Genomic DNA, 21,922 nt, shown 5'->3' with positions numbered 1-21,922 from the left:
ACGGTATGTTTCTCCATGTGTTTGTGTCCTCTTTGATTTCTTTCATCAGTGTTTTATAGTTTTCTATGTATAGGTCTTTTGTTTCTTTAGGTAGATACACTCCTAAGTATTTTATTCTTTGTGTTGCAATGGTGAATGGTATTGTTTCCTTAATTTCTCTTTCTGTTTTCTCATTGTTAGTGTATGGGAATGCAAGGGATTTCTGTGTGTTAATTTTATATCCTGCAACTTTATTATATTCGTTGATAGCTCTAGTAAGTTTCTGGTAGAGTCTTTAGGGTTTTCTATGTAGAGGATTATCTCACCTGCAAACACAGAGACTTTCACTTCTTCTTTTCCTATCTGGATTCCTTTTACTGCTTTTTCTGCTCTGATTGCTGTGGCCAGTACTTCCAACACCATGTTGAATAGTAGTGGTGAGAGTGGGCACCCTTGTCTTGTTCCTGATTTTAGGGGAAATGCTTTCAATTTTTCACCATTGAGGGTAATGCTTGCTGTGGCTTTGTCATATATAGCTTTTTTATGTTGAGGTATGTTGCTTCTATTCCTGCTTTCTGGAGAGTTTTAATCATAAATGGGTGTTGAATTTTGTCAAAGACTTTTCTGTGCATCAATTGAGATAATCATATTGTTTTCATCTTTCAATTTGTTAATGTGTATTACATTGATTGATTTGCGTATTTTAAAGAATCCTTGCATTCCTGGGATAAAGCCCACTTGGTCACGGTGTATGATTTTTTTAATATGTTGTTGGATTCTGTTTGCTAGAATTTTGTTAAGGATTTTTGCATCTATGTTCATCAGTGATATTGGCCTGTAGTTTTCTTTTTTTGTGGCATCTTTGTCTGGTTTTGGAATTAGGGTGATGGTGGCCTCATAGAATGAGTTTGAAAGTTACCTTCTTCTGCAAATTTCTGGAAGAGTTTGAGTAAGATAGGTGTTAGCTCTTCTCTCAATTTTTGGCAGAATTCAGCTGTGAAGCCATCTGGTCCTGGGCTTTTGTTTGCTGGAAGATTTCTGATTACAGTTTCGATTTCCTTGCTTGTGATGGGTCTGTTAAGATCTTCTATTTCTTCCTGGTTCAGTTTTGGAAAGTTATACTTTTCTAAGAATTCGTCCATTTCTTCCAAGTTGTCCATTTTATTGGCATAGAGCTGCTGGTAATAATCTCTTATGATCCTTTGTATTTCAGTGTTGTCTGTTGTGATCTCTCCATTTTCGTTTCTAATTTTGTTAATTTGGTTCTTCTCTCTTTGTTTCTGAATGAGTCTTGCTAATGGTTTGTCAGTTTTGTTTATTTTTTCAAAACACCAGCTTTTAGCTTTGTTGATTTTTGCTATGGTCACTTTAGTTTCTTTTGCATTTATTTCTGCCCTAATATTTAAGATTTCTTTCCTTCTACTAACCCTGGGGTTCTTCATTTCTTCCTTCTCTAGTTGCTTTAGGTGTAGAGTTAGGTTATTTATTTGACATTTTTCTTGTTTCTTGAGGTAGGCCTGTAATGCTATGAACCTTCCCCTTAGCACTGCTTTTACAGTGTCCCATAGGCTTTGGGTTGTTGTGTTTTCATTTTCATTCATTTCTATGCATATTTTTATTTCTTTTTTGATTTCTTCTATGATTTGTTGGTTATTCAGAAGCATGTTGTTTAGCCTCCATATGTTTGAAGTTGTAATAATTTTTTTCCTGTAATTGAGATCTAATCTTACTTCACTGTGGTCAGAAAAGATGACTGGAATGATTTCAATTTTTTTAAATTTACCAAGACTAGATTTATGGCCCAGGATGTGATCTGTTCTGGAGAAGGTTCCGTGTGCACTTGAGAAAAAGGTGAAGTTGATTGTTTTGGGGTGAAATGTCCTATAGATGTCAATTAGTTCTAGCTGGTCCATTGTGTCATTTATAGTTTGTGTTTCCTTGTTAATTTTCTGTTTAGTTGATCTATCCATAGGTGTGAGTGGGGTAGTAAAGTCTCCCACTATTATTGTGTTACTATTCATTTCCTCTTTCATACTCGTTAGCGTTTGCCGTACATATTGTGGTGCTCCTATGTTGGGTGCATATATATTTATAATTGTTATATCTTCTTCTTGGATTGATCCTTTGATCATTATGTAGTGTCCTTCTTTGTCTCTTTTCACAGCCTTTATTTGAAAGTCTATTTTATCTGATATGAGTATTGCAACTCCTGCCTTCTTTTGGTCTCCGTTTGCGTGAAATATTTTTTTTTCAACCCTTCACTTTCAGTCTGTATGTGTCCCTTGTTTTGAGGTGGGTCTCTTGTAGACAGTATATATAGGGGTCTTGTTTTTGTATCCATTCAGCCAGTCTTTGTCTTTTGGTTGGGGCATTCAACCCATTTACATTTTAGGTAATTATTGATAGGTATGGTCCCGTTGCCATTTACTTTGTTTTGGGTTCACGTTTATAGAGTCTTTCTGTGTTTCCTGTCTAGAGAAGATCCTTTAGCATTTGTTGAAGGGCTGGTTTGGTGGTGCTGAATTCTCTCAGCTTTTGCTTGTCTGTAAAGCTTTTGAGTTCTCCTTCATATCTGAATGAGATCCTTGCTGGGTACAGTAATCTAGGTTGTAGGTTATTCTCTTTCATTACTCTAAGTATATCCTGCCATTCCCTTCTGGCCTGAAGGGTTTCTATTGATAGATCAGCTGTTATCCTGATGGGAATCCCTTTGTGTGTTATTTATTGTTTCTCCCTTGCTGCTTGTAATATGTGTTCTTTGTGTTTGATCTTTGTTAATTTGATTAATATGTGTCTTGGGGTGTTTTGCCTTGAGTTTATCCTGTTTGGGACTCTCTGGCTTTCTTGGACTTGGGTGGCTATTTCCTTCCCCATTTTAGGGAAGTTTTCAGCTATTATCTCCTCGAGTATCTTCTCATGGCCTTTCTTTTTGTCTTCTTCGTCTGGGACTCCTATGATTCGAATGTTGGGGCGTTTCACATTGTCCCAGAGGTCCCTGAGGTTGTCCTCATTTCTTTTGATTCTTTTGTCTTTTTTCCTCTCTGCTTCATTTATTTCCACCATTTTATCTTCTACCTCACTTATCCTACCTTCTGTCTCCATTATTCTACTCATGATTCCCTCCAGAGTGTTTTTGATCTCATTTATTGCATTATTCATTTTTAATTGACTCTTTTTTATTTCTTCTAGGTCCTTATTAAACACTTCTTGCATCTTCTCAATCCTTGTCTCCAGGCTATTTATCTGTAACTCCATTTTGTTTTCAAGATTTTGGATCGTTTTTATTATCATTATTCTAAATTCTTTTTCAGGTAGATTCCCTATGTCCTCCTCTTTTGTTTGACTTGGTGGGCATTTTTCATGTTCCTTTACCTGTTGGGTATTTCTCCGCCTTTTCATCTTATTTAGATTGCTGTGTCTGGAGTGGGCTTTCTGTATTCTGGTGGTCTGTGGTTCCTTTTTATTGTGGAGGTTTCACCCAGTGGGTGGGGTTGGACGATGGGCTTGTCAAGTTTTCCTGGTTAGGGAAGCTTGCGTCAGTGTTCTGGTGTGTGGAACTTGATTTCTTCTCTCTGGAGTGCAATGGAGTGTTCAGTAATGAGTTTTGAGATGGGCCTGTGTGTTAGGTGTGACTTTGGGCAGCCTGTATGTTGATGCTCGGGGCTATGTTCCTGCATTGCTGGAGAATTTGCGTGGTATGTCTTGCTCTGGAACTTATTGGCTCTTGGGTGGTGGTTGGTTTCAGTGTAGGTATGGAAGCTTTTGGATGGTCTCTTATTACTTAATGTTCCGAGTAGTCAGTAGTTTTCTGGTGTTCTCAGGTTTTGGGCTTACGTCTCCTGCCTCTGGATTTCAGTTTTATTTATTCCAGTAGTCTCAAGACTTCTTCAGCTATACAGCACTGATAATAAAACTTCGAGCTTAATGGTGAAAAGATTCTCCACCGTGAGGGACACCCAGAGAGGTTCACGGAGTTACATGAAAAAGAGGAGAGGGAGGAGGGAGATAGAGATAAGCAGGCGGAGAAAAAGGGGGACACAAGAGGAGAGAGACAGATCTACGCAGTTGTCTGTTCCCAGAGTTTTCTCCGTACCCCAGACATCCGCAGAGATTCACAGAACTGGATTGGGAAGAGAAGGGGAAAGGAGGAAATAGAGGTGTTCTGAGGTAGAAAACAGAGAGTTAAAAGTGGGAGGGAGTAATCAACACACTCCTGAATAGAAATGGGAACTGAATATTGGATTCTTAAATGTCCAAAATTTATATCACATACTGAAAAACAAAGATTAAAAATCAAGCATAGATGTTAGACTCTTTAAAATACAATATTTAAAAACAAAAACAAACACACACAAAAAATCTAGAAATAATTATGAAGTTCAGTTTAAAAATAGGACTTCTCTCTTTTTTTTTTTGCAAGGTTATAGTGAAATGAAAATGAAAATTAAGACATAATAGAGGAGTATTAGAGTACTTTAAAATGAAATAAGAGAGAAAAACAAGAAAAAAAAAGAAAAAGAAAAAAAAATTTTTCCCCTAATTAAAAAAATCGTAAAAATATATGAAAATGAAAGTTAAGGAGTAATGGGGGAGTAGTAGGGAATTTTAAAAGAAAATAAAAGAGATAAAATTAAAAAAAAAAAAGAAAAAAAATTTTTAATTTAAAAAAAGAATATATATATATATGAATTTCTCTGGAGCTGTTGCGGTCAGTGTGGGTTCAGTTCAGTTTCAGATAGCTCCTCATTCCAGTTTATACTTCTCGGTATCTATAGGCCCCTTCTGGTGTAGTCGGTGTTACCTACAGGGATTTTAATCTGTTGCACCGGTCCTTTCTGAAGCGGTTCCCTTTGTTTATTTGGCGTCTGTTTGCCGTCTCTTCGGTGTCTAATTTCCGCCCTGACACAGGCGGGCAGAGGTGATCTCTTATTTAGGTTCGCTAGTTCAGTCCTGCTACCGGGAGGGCGGGGTGCTGCAGACAGATATCGCTGTGTGTGGGGAGCATTCACAGTGTTCCGGGCACACTGGGTTTGCCCCTGTTCACCAGTGTCTGTGCTTTCCCCGTCTACACTGCTCAGGCTCCCGGCTGCTCTATAGGGAGCGTGCCCTGTGTTGCGTGCGGTTCCAGTTTTCGCGTACTCCACAAAAGCGCGAACTCGGTTGCGCCTGCGTTTTGTGCCTTCCCCGGCCTGAGCGGCTCAGGCAGCCAGATGTTGACCATCCAGAATCTCAGGAAGTCTTTGGATAGAAACTGGAGGCCTGTTTGCAGTGTGGGAGGGGATGCCATCTCTGGGGCCGAGTTTGCCCCTTTCCCCTCCCCTTTGCCTCCTACCTCTGGTGGGATGGGCCGGTCTGCCGCAGGCTAGCTCTTCTCTGGAGTTTCTCAGTCCCTTTGTTTTGCGATCGGGCGGCAGTGTGTTCGGGCTGGTTAATTTTCTCTGTTGCTATCCCACAGTTTAAAAAAGCTCCCTCCGACTGCTCTCAGGGCCTTTGGGCCGGTCCTTACCCTAAGCAATGTCACCCGCTCCTCTCCGTTCTGCCCCCACTTGCTGGTGGCGGATGCGGGCGTCTGGGGTACTTTTCTGCTGGGAGTTGCTTTTAGGCACGTAATCTGTGGGCCTTATTTACTTTTTCCTCCCGGTTAGGTTGCACTCTGAGGTTTGAAAACTTCCCCCAGACCCGCCAGTGCGAGGGGTTCCTGGTGTTTGGAAACTTCCTCTATTAAGACTCCCTTCCCGGGACTCTGTCCCTAGCTCTTTTGTCTCTCTTTTGATCTTTTATATTTTGTCCTACCTCCTTTCGAAGACAATGGGTTGCTTTTCTGGGCGCCTGATGTCCTCTGCTAGCGATCAGAAGTTGTTTTGTGAAATTTGCTCAGTGTTCAATAGTTCTTTCAATGAATTTGTAGGGGAAAAAGTGGTCTCCCGGTCCTATTCCTCCGCCATCTTGGCTCCTCCCCGGCACTCAGCTTTCTTTGTAGCCCAACTGTCACATCCCTACATGACTGCTGGAAAAACCATAGCTTTGAGTAGATGGACTTTTGTTAGCAAAGTAATGTATCTGCTTTTTAATATGCTGTTGAGGTTGGTCATGACTTTTCTTCCAAGGAGTAAGAGTCTTTTAATTTCATGGCTGCAGTCACCATCTGCCGTGATTTTGGAGCCCCCCCCAGATATGTCTCTCAGTGTTTCCATTATTTCCCCATCTATTTGCCATGAAGTGATGGGACTGGATGCAATGATCTTCATTTTCTGAATGTTGAATTTTAAGGCCACTTTTTCACTGTCCTCTTTGACCCTCATCAAGAGTCTCTTTAGTTCTTCTTTGCTTCCTACCATAAGTGTGGTGTCATCGGCATAGCTGAGATTATTGATATAACTCCTGGAAATCTTAATTCTAGCTTGTGATTCCTCCAGCCCAGCATTTTGCATGATGTAGTCTGCATATAAGTTAAACAAGCAGGGTGACAATATACAGCCTTGACCTACTCCTTTTCCTATTTGGAACCAGTCTTTTGTTCCATGTCCAGTTCTATCTGTTGATTCTTGACCTGCATACAAATTTCTCAGGAGACAGGTGAGGTGGTTTGGTATTCCCATCTCATTAAGAATTCTTCATAGTTTGTTGAGGTCTAAACAGTCAAATGCTTTGGTGTAGTCAATAAAGCAGAAGTAGATGTTTTTCTGGAGTACATGATTTTTCAATGATCCAGTGAATATTGGCAATTTGATCTTTGATTCCTCTGCTTTTTCTAAATCCAGCCTGAATATCTGTAAGTTCACAGTTCATGTACTGTTGAAGCATGCTTGGAGAATTTTGAAGGTTACTTTGCTAGCATGTGAGATGAGTGCAATTGTGGGGTAGTTTGAACATTCTTTGGCATTGCCTTTCTTTGGGATTGGAATGAAAACTGACCTCTTCCAGTCCTGTGGCCACTGGCTGAGTCTTCCAAATTTGCTGGCGTGTTGAGTGCAGCACTTCCACAGCATCGTCTTTTAGGATTTGAAATAGCTCAATTGGAATTCCATCTCCTCCACTAGCTTTGTTCATAGTGGTGCTTCATAAGGCCCATTTGACTTCACATTCCAGGATGTCTGCCTCTAGGTGAGTGATCACACCATCATGGTTATCTGGGTCATGAAGATCATTTTTGTATAGTTCTGTGTATTTGCCACCTCTTCTTAATATCTTCTGCTTCTGTTAGGTCCATACCATTTCTGTCCTTAATTGTGCCCATCTTTGCATGAAATGTTCCCTTAGTATCACTCATTTTCTTGAAGCGATCTCTAGTCTTTCCCACTCTATTGTTTTGCTCTATTTCTTTGCACTGATCACTGAGGGAGGTTTTCTTATCTCTCTTTGCTATTCTTTGGAACTCTGCATTCACATGGGTATATCTTTCCTTTTCTCCTTTTCCTTTCACTTCTCTTCTTTTCTCAGCTATTTGTAAGGCCACCTAAGGCAACCATTTTGCCTTTTTGCATTTCTTTTTCTTGGGGATGGTCTTGATCACTGCCCTCTGTACTATGTCATGAACCTCCATCCATAGTTCTTCAGGCACTCTATCATATCTAATCTCTTGAATCTGGTTCTCACTTCCATTGTATAATTGTAAGGGATTTGATTTAGGTCATACCTGAAGGATATAGTGATTTTTACCTGCTTTGTTCAGTTTCAGTCTGAATTTGCAATAAGGAGTTTATGATCTGAGCCACAGTCAGCTCCCGGTCTTGTGTTTGCTGACTGTATAGTGTTCTCCATGTTTTCTCTGCAAAGAATATGATATTTTATATACTTATATGTTTTTGTATTTATATATAATTATTTAAGTATTTAAATATAATTTTAATATAAAATAAATAAATATTTATATAAATTTAGATGCTCCTATATTGAGTGTGTATGTGTCATTGAGAGTAATATCCTCTTCTTGTATTGATTCTTTTATCATTATATAGTGTCTTTCTTTAGCCTTTTTATGGCTTTTGTTTGGAAGTCTGTTTTGTTTATAGGAGTGTTGCATCCCCCACTTTATTGTCATTTTCATTTGCATGAAATACCTTTTTCCATCTCCCCACTTTGAGTCCTTTGTGCTGGAGTGGGTCATTGGTTTCTTAAAGAACTTAGTTTTGGCTTTATTGAGCCACTATTATATGTTTGTTTCCTCTTTCTTTATCTTTTGTTGTTAATATTTTTAAAAGATTTATTTAGTTGTATTTATTTACGGCTGTACTGGGTCTTAATTGCTCTGCACAGGCCTTCTCCACTTGTGGTGAGTGGGGGCTACTCTCTAGTTGCAGTGCATGGGCCTCTCATTCCACTGGTTTCTCTTGTTGTGGACCACGGACTCTAGGTGCATGGGCTTCAGTAGTTGCAACTCATGGGCCCTGGAGCACTGGTTCAGTAGTTGTGGCACACAGGCTTAGTTGTCCCATCGTATGTGGGACATTCCTGAACTACGGATTGAACCTGTGTCTCCTTCATTGGTGGGTTCTTTACCACTGAGCCACCAGGGAGGCCTGCTTTTACCACCATTTTTCTCCTTTACTCTTCTGTGATTTGTTGTTTTTCTAATGTTCTTACTAGTTGAGATGGATGTTTACCTCATTAATTTTCAGTTCTTATTGTATAAAAATGTAATTTCTGATATGTGTCATTTTATCATACAATTCTAAGTATTTGTAAAGTTCCATTGTAATTTTTTTTCTTTGAACTGTTTTGATAGAAGTGTTTCCAAATGTAAGAGAATTTTAAAATTGTATAATTGAGTTACTCGATCATTAGTTGTCAGTGTATAATAGTGATTTGCTATTTTTATAGATTATACACCATACAGAGTTAGTGTAAAATATTGACTATATTCCTTGTGCTGTATATTACATCCCTGTAGCTAATTTATTTTATAACTAGGAGTTTGTGCCTCTTACCTCCCCTTCACCTATTTCATACCTCCCTCACCCTTCTCCCATGTGGCAAACCACTAGTTGGTTTTCTATATCTGTTCATCTTATCTGTTTTTGTGTATTTGTTGACTTGTTTTATTTTTTGGATTCCACTTATAAGCAAAAATATACAGTATTTGTCTTCTAGCAATTTTTAATTTGATTGCATTGCAATTAGAGAGTTTTGTGTATGTGATAACTGATTTTTGAAATTGTTGAATTTACATTTTGGCCTTCCATGTGGTCGGTTTTTATGAACATTCTATTGTTGAAGAAAGTCACCAGTTTAATGTTTTTAGTTCTGTGAATGTTTACAGTGTTCTGTGGATGATTGTAATTTGTCTGTTCTCCTTTGACTGTTTTTCTTGGCTGTTATAGACAGTGCTTATCAAAACATTTTTATGTGTATCTGTGTTACCATGTGAGTATATCCACAGGAAAAAGTATACTAGTATATTTTCAAAAAGTATTTTCCTTTAAAATTAGGATCAAGGTGGATCTAGTTTATAGTTTCAATGTTGTATCTAATTCGTGCTTATTTCCTTACGTCCTTGACTAGTCTTGGCATTTAAAACAATATTTATTGGAATATAGTTGTTTTACAATGTTGTGTTAGCTTCTATTGTACAGCAAAGTGAATCAGTAATATATATATTTCCACTTGTTTAGATTTCCTTCCATAGAGCAATGAATAAAGTTCCCTGTGCTATACAGTAGGATTTTCATTAGTTATCTATTTTGCACATAGCACCAATAGTGTATATACGTGAAACACAGTCTCCCAGTTCATCCTTCCCGCAACCCCCTGCCTCTTGATATTCTTAGATTTGTTCTCTATGTTTGTGTCTCTGTTTCTGCTTTGCAGATAGGTTCATCTGTACCATTTTTCTAGATTCCACATTTATACATTAATATATGATATTTGTTTTTATGACTTTCTTCATTCTGTATGACAGTCTCTAGGTATATCCATGTCTCTACAGGTGACACAATTTAATTCCTTTTCATGGCCAAGTAATATTCCATTATCTGTGTGTACCACATCTTCTTTATTCATTTCCTCTGTTGATGGAAATTTTGCTTGCTTCCCTGTCCTGGCTTTTGTAGATAGTGCTGCAGTGAACATTGGAGTGCATGTGTCATTTTGAATTACGTTTTTCTCTGGGTATATGCCCAGTGTTGGGATTGCTGGGTCATAGGGTCCTTCTGTTTTTAGTAGTTTTTAGGAACCTCCGTATTGTTCTCCATAGTGGCTGTATCAATTTACCTTCGCACCAGCAGTGGAAGAGGGTCTCTTTTCTCCACACTCTCTCCAGCATTTGTTGTTTGTACACTTTTTGATGTTGGCCATCCTGACTTGTGTGAGGTGATAACTCATTGTAGTTTTGATTAGCATTTCTCTAATAATTAGTGATGTTGAGCATCTTTTCATGTGTTTGTTGGTCATCTGTATGTCTTCTTTGGAGAAATGTGGTGGTAGTTCTTCTGGTGGTAGTTTAGTCACTAAGTCATGTCGGAGTCATGTCCAACTCTTGCAACCCCATGGGCTGTGGCCTGCCAGTCTCTTCTGTCCATGGTATTCTCCAGGCAAGAATACTGGAATAGGTGGCTGTTCCTTTCTTCAGAGGATCTTCCCAACCCAAAGATCTAACCTAGGTCTTGTGCATTACAGGCAGATTCTTTACCGACTTAGCTACGAGGAAAGCCCCATTAAGGTCTTCTACTAGATTCGTATTAGCAAACTGTTTCCAGTCAGTCATGGTTGGGAAAAGTTATATTCTTCTTTTGATTTTCAGTGTCTTTAATTATGAGTGGGAGTTAGTCAGCGTTTTTTTTCATTTGGAGGACTACCTATTCTTATTCATCGCCCATTTTTCTACTAGGCTACTCATCTTTCTTACTGCTATGTAAAATTCCTCCTATGCCGTGTGGATGGCACATTTAGATGGTTTAAAGCTTACTTACCACCAGGATACTTTTTTGTTATTTTGACTTGCTTCAGATGTTATTTACTTTAGAAATGGGTGATGGATCATCTCAAAGAGATCATTTCATGAGAAGTGGATTTGCCTCTGGGAGGAGTTTGGGAAACAGAGGTAAGAATCTTTCTTTAGTCATCTGTTTTAATAGGTGAATAGTGGAATGAATAGAGGCTTTTATGGCTGTTTAGTGCAAGGTTAAATCTGATATAACTTAGTGTACAGTAGACTTGGTTGGGATGACGATTTTGTTTTTAATACCAGTACTCTTTTCACTGTTTTACATTATAAGATAGTAGGAAATCGTTGAATTGATTAGATGGGTAGATTGGTTAAAGAGAGTTGCTTCCCAGAGCTGCTTCTTGATGTGTTGATGGTTATTGTTCCCATTGGCATGGGAGGAATGGGAGAAACTCCAGAGACTAGAGTGTGAAGGCCCTTTTTCTTAAGTTTTATGTTTCTCAAGAAAAGGCAGTATGTGAAACAGTTTTGTTAGCTCACTAGTATTAAGAGGTTGTTTTCCCAAAATTGAAAGTTTTTATTGTCACTTTCAGAACAACCAGCACTAGATGTGACAGATAATGACACAGCAAAATAGTTTCCTCCTTTCCATTTTTAGATTTGTTATTAAACTGCTGAAAATATTGTGCACTGTGTTTTATTATAGTGCAACAAAATACTGTTAGAACCTCAAATGGTCATATGGATTTTTAAATAAATTTCTCTTATGGGGCCCTAAGCTAGGGTTAATAGTTTTATATATACATGACACTTATTCTTGAATTTATTAAATGTTAGTTTTTGAAAATCTTTGGTATTTGTATATATTTTTATTCATTGGAAACTGAATGTTGTTATATGATATTTCATTTGCTACTTAGAAAACTTAATTTTTTAATACACAGATAACATAAGTGTGAATTTTATGTTTTGACATATTTCTTCTACTAATGAAATTTGTTGAAGATGCATATATATTTTTTTTATCTTTAAGCCTGCATATTAAGTGAGAGGCAGTAATGTTTTGGACCATGTAGTTGTGCTTAGAGATTCAAGTGTGTATTTTGTTTGCTACTACTAGGAAATAAAAAATAGCTTAATAGGACACTCAGGGAGCTACTTAATATTTGGATATATTTTAAAATCCTAATTTAGAATGATATTTTTTGATGCAGACTTCTAAACATTGTTGACTAGAGCCTTTTTAAATGAGAAAACCATCACTGAGATTTTACTATGAATTGTTAATTGAATATGTTGCAGATTTAAATACATTAAATTTCTGATCGAAACTGTGAATATTGATGCTTTAAAAGTTATCTTTGAAAAAATCTGAAAAAGAATGAATATATGTATATGTAAACTGAATCACTTTGTATACCTGAAACTAACACAGAATTGTAAATTAACTATACTCTGATAATATTTAAGAAAAAAAAAGTACTCTTTAATACTGCATATAATCCTGGAAATTTATAGAAGAACTACACCTTTCCCAAATGATTCAGTTTACCATTCTAGTTTGTTTCAATCTTTATGGTATTTTTTTCTCACAACTTGGGTATATCTAGTAACATGGTTTTAAAATTGACTTTTAATTACCTAAAATATATATTGGTTGGCTTTTTATCTTCTGTGAGATATGGCCTAAAAAGCCTTATCTTCCTAAATCACATGCTTTTTTAGAATCTGATAAAAATACTGATAGTTGCATATACACAGTTTTGCATGTGGCATTAGGAATTTCACAGATCTCTTAGCTCCTCTGTATTAGGATATTATAGATGTAGGGAAGACAATTTGTGAAAATCACAAGATTATGATAATTATCCCAATGATAGTTTAAAGTGGCTATTTGTGATGTTTGGGGTGCTTAAGTTTATGTTTTAAATAACTGTGCTGCTGGCCATAGAAACTCTGCCCTCAAAATTCTTAATTTCGTGGTAGAGAAGCACATGGAAAGAAATATTGCTTAAAAAGAGATACACATAGTATGCTGTGGGAATGTGATTGATGAATTGATTACAGATGGAGGACTGAAGGAGGACTTCACAGGAGAGGTGGGTTTTGACTCAGGCTTTTGAAGAGTGAAAAGAATTTTGCTAGGAAAAATAGGAAAGCAAGGAATGTCATGCTGAAGGAATAGCATGTAGGAAATAGAAGATATTAGAAGTTCACAGCGTGGAGTATGGAAAGTTGTTTTATGAATTAAAATGTTGGGTGTTCAGAGTTGTATAGTGGAATATAAAACTAAGAAGGTTGATATGGGGAAATACTATGGAGGAGTGGGAGGTAAAGGGAAGTGGTATTGTTAGCATTTTTTCGTTATTATATTAGCTCCATCGTAATTCTAATTTTAAAAAGTAGATTGAGTGTGATTTAAGTACTAGGAAAATGAATAGGGACTTCCCTGGTGGTCCAGTGACCTAAGCCTCTTATGCAGCCAATACCAGGGGCCCTGGTTTGATCCTTGGTCAGGGAACTAGATCCTACATGCTGCAACTAAGAGTTCTCATGATGCAGCTAAGACCTGGTGCAGCCAAATAAATAATAAATATTTTTTTAAAAATGAATAAATAATGAATAATAATAAGACAAGAGTATAGAATTTTCATTAGCAGTGACTTTCACATAGAGGTATAATGTAAATAGCTGGATCTGTCAGGGTGAGGTTTCAATATATAGAAAATGAGAGTTGAATAGAGTTCAATTGTAGAATTGAATTTCTTGGTTAAAGTTCTCTAGTAGAATAGCAACTAGTTGAGAGCTGTATTTCAGCAGTAGTATATTTACGTTTTTACTTTGGTATAATGTAAGAATTTTTTAAAAAGAAGTTGCAGGTATATTTTAATTTCATAAGTTCCTGTAATACTCTCTCCTCATCCTTGGAAGTTCCCTTACCACACAGATTCATTTAATTCCTAGTTATTGATGACACACTTGATTTTATACTTTAAAAAGTTTTAATTGTATCTGAACCTTTTCAGATCCTGGTGAGTCTAATAAAAGAGAGAATACGTCCAGAGTGGGTGGTTTTGGAGTTGGAAAGAGTTTTGGAAACAGAGGTAATCTGCTTATGATGTCTTTCAATGGAAACTTAAGTGATGCCTTACAGTCATTGAGTTCTGTTTCCTTATAACATACATAGGAAGTGTGTGCCTTTCCCAAGAGTTCATGGAGATCACAAGGGAGTGCTATCACTTTCCTAATCATAGTTCAGAGCAGCACTTTATGCTGCTTTGGATGTGTTTGCTATTCTACTTAGTTTTCTTGTTTTCCTTTTTAATAGCCATGCTACTTGTTGCAGCATCTCATCAAATTGATTTACCCCACAGGTGAACCCCACCTCTTTTCTCCTGTACTCACGAGTTCCTTGCCCTGCTCCTGCAGCAAGAGATCTATCTTAAACTTCCAGGGGGTGAATCTGAGTTTCCATCTTTACTTGAACAAAGAACCAGTGGTGGTGGTTTAGTTGCTAAGCTGTGTCTGACTCTTGCGACCCCCGTGGACTGTAGCCTGCCAGGCTCCTCTGTCCAAGTTGTGTCTGACTCTTGCGACCCCGTGGACTGTAGCCTGCCAGACTCCTCTGTCCCTGGGATTCTCCAGGCAAGAATACTGGAATGGGTTGTCATTTCCTTCTCCAAAAGAACCAGTAGAAGTTTTGAATTTGTGTTTTGTGTCTAAAAAAATTTAAAAACTATAAAGTAGAATTTATGTAGAGTTTGAGATCAAAACCGATAGTACATAGATGGAAGACTTCTCAAGCATTTTGGAGACTCAGCACTTGACTTTTCTGGGAAAGGTATATGGAGGGGAAGGGGCAATTGTAGAGGGTAGTCGAGTGTAATCTTTTTCTGAACCAACTTCAAAACTTGCAAGTATTTAAATAAATAAAATAACCAAAAAATCTGTTTTGTTATATATACTGTTTTTGTAGGGACTATCTTTATTTTGAAATTATATATCTGCTTAAGGAAAAAGTGTTATCCATTCATATCTAGAGGCCATATGTGGCCTGATACTTACTTTTTAATATGCTAATTGTGTATTAAATGTCTCTGGAGTTTAATGCTGGGACATGAGATTTTGTTGAGCCTGAGATATTAAATGACTTGATATGTAGACACTTTGCATATAAACTTAATGTCTCTCAAACAGTAATTGATTGGTCTCTGTACTATTGAAGCCATAATTTAATATATTTTATTATTTGAATTAGATCATGATTGAGAGACATTGCACATTGACATTTAATTTTAAGTTACATTATCTGAGTAACTTGTAGTTACTCAGGTACCTAAAAGATCATTTTATTAAAACTCATATATTAAAAATGTATGAAATATTACTGATAGATGCTTTTAAAGTGAATTTTAGAGCCACATCTATATTTTCCAGAGATGCATAGATCTAGACACAAGGTTTTATTAAATGAGAAACTTGAAAGCAGAGTTTGGTGAAAGATTGTTTTTAAAATTTTATAAACAGAAGTTGGTAGAATTTCCTTGATACTGAGAAGGGAAAAATGATATGATATTGGATTGTAATTTAGTTGTCCTCCATCAGATGAAAGTATAATTTATAAAATTAAAAATTTGATATTTTGAATAGAAAGTACATAGTGGTTATAGTGAGATACACACACACATACCATGTTTCACTCATGTACATATGGAGGAATACGTAACATTTCAGGTAGTATAAGATTGGCTGGTATTTTAATCTTAATAAAGTGACACAAGGCAGAAGTTGTCATACAATGCATATGCATTCTAATTCACTATTTTTATATATAGTTGTGTGTAATTTATACAGTTTTAAAGGGACATCATAACTAGCAGTCCCTGTAAGGTGTTTCTGTTTCTTCTGCAGACGAAATTGGTTTTTGGTCATTTGATTTAGGTAGTTGTTTTCCGAAATTTACAAGTTTAATTTTATGTTTCGTGTAGGTTTTTCAAATAACAAGTTTGAAGAAGGTGATAGCTCTGATTTCTGGAGAGGTAAGTTCACTGTTTTTCGTAGTGACTTAAGAATTTAGTGTCTAGAATCCATGCTAAGGAGGAAATAAAATTATCTTAGTCTGTTCCAACTCTGATTTATTTAAACACGGTTTTATAAGGCACCTATCAGTCAGTTCAGTCGCCCAGTCGTGTCCGACTCTTTGCGACCCCATGAACTGCAGCACGCAGGGCTTTCCTGTCCATCACCAACTCCCGGAACTTGCTCAAACTCATTTCCATCCAGTCGGTGATGCTATCCAACCGTCTCATCCTCTGTCGTCCCCTTCTCCTCCTGCCTTCAATCTTTCTCAGCATCAGGGTCTTTTCTAATGAGTCAATTCTTTGGCGTCAGGTGGCCAAAGTATTGGAGCTTCAGCTTCAGCGTCAGTCCTTCCAATGAATATTCAGGACTGATTTCCTTTAGGATTGACTAGTTTGGTCTCCCTGCAGTCCAAGGGACTCTCAAGAGTCTTCTCCAATACCACAGTTTGAAAGCATCTTTGACGCTCAGCTTTCCTTATGGTCCAACTCACATTCATACATGACTAGTGGAAAAACCATTGCTTTGACTAGATGGACCTTTGTTGGCAAGGTAATGTGTCTGCTTTTTAATGTGCTGTCTAGGTTGGTCATAGCTTTTCTTCCAAGGAGCAAGCGTCTTTTAATTTCATGGCTGCAGTCACCATCTGCAGTGATTTTGGAGCCCAAGAAAATAAAGTCAGCCACTGTTTCCATTGTTTCCCTGTCTGTTTGCCATGAAGTGATGGGACCAGATACCATGATCTTTGTTTTTTGAATATTGAGTTTTCAGCCAGCTTTTTCACTCTCTTTCACTTTTATCAAGAGGCTCTTTAGTTCCTCTTGGCTTTCTGCCATAAGGGTGGCATCATCTGCATATCTGATATTATTGATACTTCTCCCAGCTGTCTTGATTCCAGCTTGTGCTTCATCCGTGACTTCTCTTGGCCAGAATACTGGAGTGGTTAGCCGTTCCCTTCTCCAGAGGATCTTCCCAACCCAGGTCTCCCACATTGCAGGCGAATTCTTTACCAGTTGAGCCACCACAGAAGCCCCAAAGCAGTATCAGTTCAGTTCAGTTCAGTCGCTCGGTTGTGTCTGACTCTTTGTGACCAAAGTAGGATAGGCAGAGCCTTAACCAAGAATTCAGCCTTCCTCATCTGGGCTGTTGTCATCTATCTTAACTAATCTATGCAGGACAATTTTGAATGCTGTGTTGCCTTAAGAAAAAGAGGATAGTAGAGCAAGTCAGGAAGCAAAATTTCACTTTCATATATAAATACAATTTGGGGCATGTAGGTCCTTATTCAGACTCAAATAAGTATTTCCAGTGGAAAAGGATTCGAGACTGGATCATTGCTGAGATCAAAGACATTTATGTAAAAGTACTGACACTCTGGTTTGGAGGAATACAGAAAATGGTGAGGATATTGTTAGCAGAAGATAGACTTAAATAATTAATAATACTTTCCCAAGAGAACCTGACTGAGGAGATTTGAGTGAGGCCCTGGCTCCTGTATTTAAAAGCCTCCCTGATGACTCTGATGCCTCTTTGATTTGGTAACCACTGATCTATGGAGTCTTTATAACTTAAAAAGCAGGGTTTGCTATCATGATAGAAGCTTTTTTTCTCTGCACACAGATATATAGTGTATTTTGTGGTTATTTTTCCTGTATCTTGTGTCCCTTAGCTGGTACAGTATAGCAAGAAGGAGCTCAGATTTTGGAATCAGACACCTGGGGTTTGAGACCCAGATCCTTCTCTTCCTGTCAGTTGTATTATCTTAAAAAAACATGTTTAACTTTGTATTTCTTTTTCTCTGTTTATAAATTGAGGATAATACCTACCTCATAATGTTTTTGTGAAGATTTAAAAAGTTAAAATAGAATTCATTTAGAAGAGTGTCAGACAGATACTGAGTTTTATGTGTTATTATTACATTAGTTTTCTATAATTAATAGATTATAACTAATCTTGGGCTCATTATCTCATTTTTGTTTGTGCTTAGCTTTATTTTTAAGTCTACAGAGATAATTTGTTTTTAAATAACTTTTTATTTTGAAATCGTTTGACTCAAGAAGTTTCAAAAATAGTACAGATTTCCTTCACCTTGCCTCTAATGTAATTGTACTCCTCACCCAACTTCTCCTAATGTCATTAGCCTATTTTAATTCCCAATGTGGTCAAAATAACTAAGTTTGTTTTAGGAGAACAGTTGGCCAAAGGTTATGTGAGGTGTCTTTCTCCTTGTCGGGTCCCAAATTAATTCATAGGTTTTCTTTCATATATGGCAATAAATGTTAGCTACCATCATCATTATTCCAGATGATGATGAATTATTATATCATCAACTAATAATTCCATTATTCTTTCCAGAATTCATTCTTTCCTCTTCAACTCCCTTGTATGAAATCTTGCTTCTGAGAAGGTTGTCTTGATGTTAAATGACTCTTCAGGAGTATTGTCAATTGTTGATATCATCTCAAATAGGAGCCTGCAACAAGACCTGTGGGTCATTGTTTACTATAAATCAATATTAATTGAGTAGATTAGTACTTTTGTATATAAACAACTGATCGCTTTTTATCTGGTTAGCCACATATGTCGTTACTGGGATCTAAAGTTCTCCGGTACCAAATGTTGGTGATATGTACAAAGATTCCTTGAAACCATCTTGGTATTTTCCAAATATGGCTTTATTGGAATCTTCTAGAAAGCTTAAAGGTATTACTGAACATTATATCAATAATGTATAATTTTTTAATTTAGAAAAATTGTTCATTCCTTGATGTCACTCTGCACATTCAAAATAAATATCTCTAGGGTGGGTTCTGATAATTTATTTTTAACCAACTTTCCTGATAATTTTTAGTCATCCTTCAGTGTAGTGATCCTCATACTACTATGCAGAAACTCTGATAATGTTACTTAATAATGTTACTAAGAACAGAAAGCCAGGATATCCCCAAATGCTTCCATTAGGATGGATGGGGGAAACTTTGCATATATTAAAAAAACACTAATGTCTCAGGTTTATTAAGAAAGGCAATTTACAGAAATAATGATGACATTAAAAATATAATAGTTATGCATTTCTGAGATCCGATTGACTACTCAAATGTTCAGATATTTCTGAAACTGTTTCATGACATTTTTGAAATTTGTATTTTTTGGTTGTGCTTAGAACATGACAGATACATGCTAAACATTTAGTATTTAGGTATGTTAGGTGAGTTGATTTTTAAAAAGAACTGACTGAATAATGTGTTTGTATTTTGTTGTTATTTTAAAATTTAAAATTTTGTTCACATGCTAACTTATGAATATATTTATTTTTTCTTGGTAATTTCTCTTGACAATACTATTTAGATACTACAATAATATAAATACTGCAGTGATTATTTAGATGCTATTCACATGTTAAATTTTTATTCAAGAGTCTAGTAATGACTGTGAAGATAATCAAACACGGAACAGAGTGTTTTCCAAGAGAGGCGGTAAGGACCATGTTTTGGAACAACTTGTACTTAAGACAGAAGTTAAACTGAAAAATTGATTTTGGAAGAGCTGAAAGAAAAATTCTGGTGGTGAAAACCTTTCAAGAAAAATACTTTGGCATATCCTTTATGCTGTTAATATTTGAGTTAATATTCAGTAGGTGTCTCTCCTTCTGTCACTGGATTTGTCTTTTCCTAAGACCTCTAGAGTGTTCTATGAAGTACAACAGGCGGGACTGTGTGAATCTTGGTCAGTCACGGTATAGATAACCTGGGATGTCTTTGTCTCTGGGTAGGAACACTGGAGATATGGGGGAAGGGAGAAATTGTAGATTAATTACCATACTTGCTAATCCTGCCTCTACTTGAGGTGAGATGGTATAAAAATTATCGTGCTCAGTTCTGGATTATCTATAGGCAGACATGTTAAACTAGCAACAATACCCACAAAAAACCACAGTGAACTTATAAAATTGCTATAAGTGTGCAAATATATTTATGATAGAACTTTAGTTTTTGCTGCAACTTGGGGATGTCCTTTTCCCTTGCCTATTAAATGATTGGCTGATTGACTAGATCATTGACTAGCAGGCCTTCCTAGTGAAGCTGAGACTTGCTGTGGATTTCACTGTAGCCTTGGTTGAGTTGTGAGGGGGGTAGGAATTTGGTGGTGAATGAGGGATGGCTTATTTATCTCCTAAGTTGAGTCTTTAATGGCAATTGCAGGGGTGCCTGCAGTGATGGGGCAGACGTTTAGCTAAGAAACAGACTCCTCTTTTAACATTGCTCTCCTTCCCCCTTTAACAAGCAGTTTTGACACAAATGTTCCTAAAACATAGCTCTTATTTAAAATGTTTGATTTTCTGCAGAACAGTGCCTGGCTTTCTTACTATTTAGTTTTCTTTAAATCATTTTAATTCATATTTAAGTAAAGCAGTGAAAAGCCAGTTGTAGCCCTTTGTGCTTGATCCTGGCTTATTGACTAGTGTAGGTTGACTAGTAGGGTGTCCCTGATTGCTATTTTCTTTAGATGTACACATTTGAAGGTAGAAAATTTGTGTGTGACACGGTGGTCACTCAGTAAATACAGAGGTGTGTGTAAATAGAACCGTATCTAAGTTTATGTTGAAGTATGATGTCATACAGGAACAGGTAGGTGCATATGTCATAAATGTATGCAGCTCAGTGATTTTTCAGTAACTGAAGACACCTGGGTTCTGTGTTTTCCCAAGCACCCATATCAGGAGTAGAAATTACTAGGTCCTCAAAAACCCCTTTCATGCTCATTTTTAGTCACTAGCACTGCCCTTCTAGTTAATCTCTATTCTGACTTGTAGCAGCATAAATTTTTAAAAATTTTGTACTTAATATAAATAGAATCACATAGTATGTAATCTTTTTGTGTCTGTCTTCCTCTTAATGTAGTTGTGAGACTGTCTTATTGTTGGTTGCAGTTGAAGATCATTATTGCTGTATAGTGTTCTTTTGTTCTCCTGCTAATGATGGGTACTTGGATTTTGTAAATATGAAGAGTTTTGGACTGTTCTGAAACTGCTTCTTTGAACATTCAAGTACATTTCTTTTGGTGAGGCTTGCTAGTGTTTGTCTTTTTGACTGTAGTCATTGTAATGGATATAAAGTGGTATCTCATGATTTTTTATGATTGACATATAGTTGATGTATAATATTATGTAAATTACAGGTAACAAAATGTAGTGATTCATACCTTTTAAAGGTTATACTCCATTTATAGTTATTATGAAACATTGGCTGTATCCCCTGAGTTGCACAACATATCCTTGTATCATTGTGATTTTGATCTGTATTTCCTGGTGACTGTGATGTTGAGCAGCTCTCCATGTGTATATTGGTCATTTGTATACATTCTTTGAAGAAATGCTATTCATAACTTTTGCCCATTAAAAAAAAATCAGGGTTATTTATCTTTTTGTTTTAAGAATTCTTTATATATTCTTGATACAAGGGCTATCAGAAACATGATTTGCAAATATTTTCTCCCTTTCTGTGGTTGTTTTTTTAAACTTTCTTGATGGTATCCTTTGAAGCACAAAAGTTTTAAATTTTGATGCAATCCAGTATTTTTGTTTTTGTTGCTTGTTCTCTTGATATCATATAGAAAACCCTTGCCTGTCCGTAGGTCATGCAGGTTTTCACTTCTTTCCTTCTAAGAATTTTATAGTTTTCACTCTGCTCTTACATTTAAGGTCTTTGAGTTCATTTTTGTATATGGTGTGGAATAAGGGTCCAACTTAATTATTTGGCGTGTGACTGACCAGTTGTCCCAGCACCATTTGTTCATGTTATATATTGACATGTATAGGTCTGGAGCTCTTGAAATATATCCAACTTGCAGTTTATTAAGCTTCTTAGATGTTTGTTGCTTCAGTCGTGTCTGACTCTTTGCGACCTTATGGACTGTAGCCCGACATTCTCCTTTATCCATGGGAATTTTGCCAGCAAGAATACTGGAGTGGGTTGCCGTGCG

At 36.7% G+C, this 21,922-nt stretch overlaps 1 protein-coding gene across 7 annotated transcripts in view; it reads left to right on the top strand.

Annotated features, from left to right (window-relative positions):
• The window catches only part of LOC122435824 (probable ATP-dependent RNA helicase DDX4), an 87,720-nt gene that overhangs the window by 23,418 nt on the left and 42,380 nt on the right, over positions 1-21,922 (top strand). For 4 of the 7 annotated variants that reach the window (XM_043459907.1, XM_043459902.1, XM_043459903.1 and 1 more), the window contains exons 4-7: positions 10,940-11,017; positions 13,888-13,965; positions 15,850-15,900; positions 19,357-19,416. In XM_043459907.1, the coding sequence (XP_043315842.1) occupies positions 10,940-11,017; positions 13,888-13,965; positions 15,850-15,900; positions 19,357-19,416 (267 nt within the window). The remainder of the gene's footprint in view (positions 1-10,939; positions 11,018-13,887; positions 13,966-15,849; positions 15,901-19,356; positions 19,417-21,922) is intronic. The other 3 variants (XM_043459906.1, XM_043459905.1, XM_043459908.1) reach the window with 3 other exon arrangements.

This window comes from Cervus canadensis, chromosome X (genome assembly GCF_019320065.1).
Source record: "Cervus canadensis isolate Bull #8, Minnesota chromosome X, ASM1932006v1, whole genome shotgun sequence".
NCBI classification, from domain to species: domain Eukaryota; kingdom Metazoa; phylum Chordata; class Mammalia; order Artiodactyla; family Cervidae; genus Cervus; species Cervus canadensis.
Note: the sequence above shows the minus strand (reverse complement) of the source record. Positions and strands in the feature narration are given on the sequence as shown.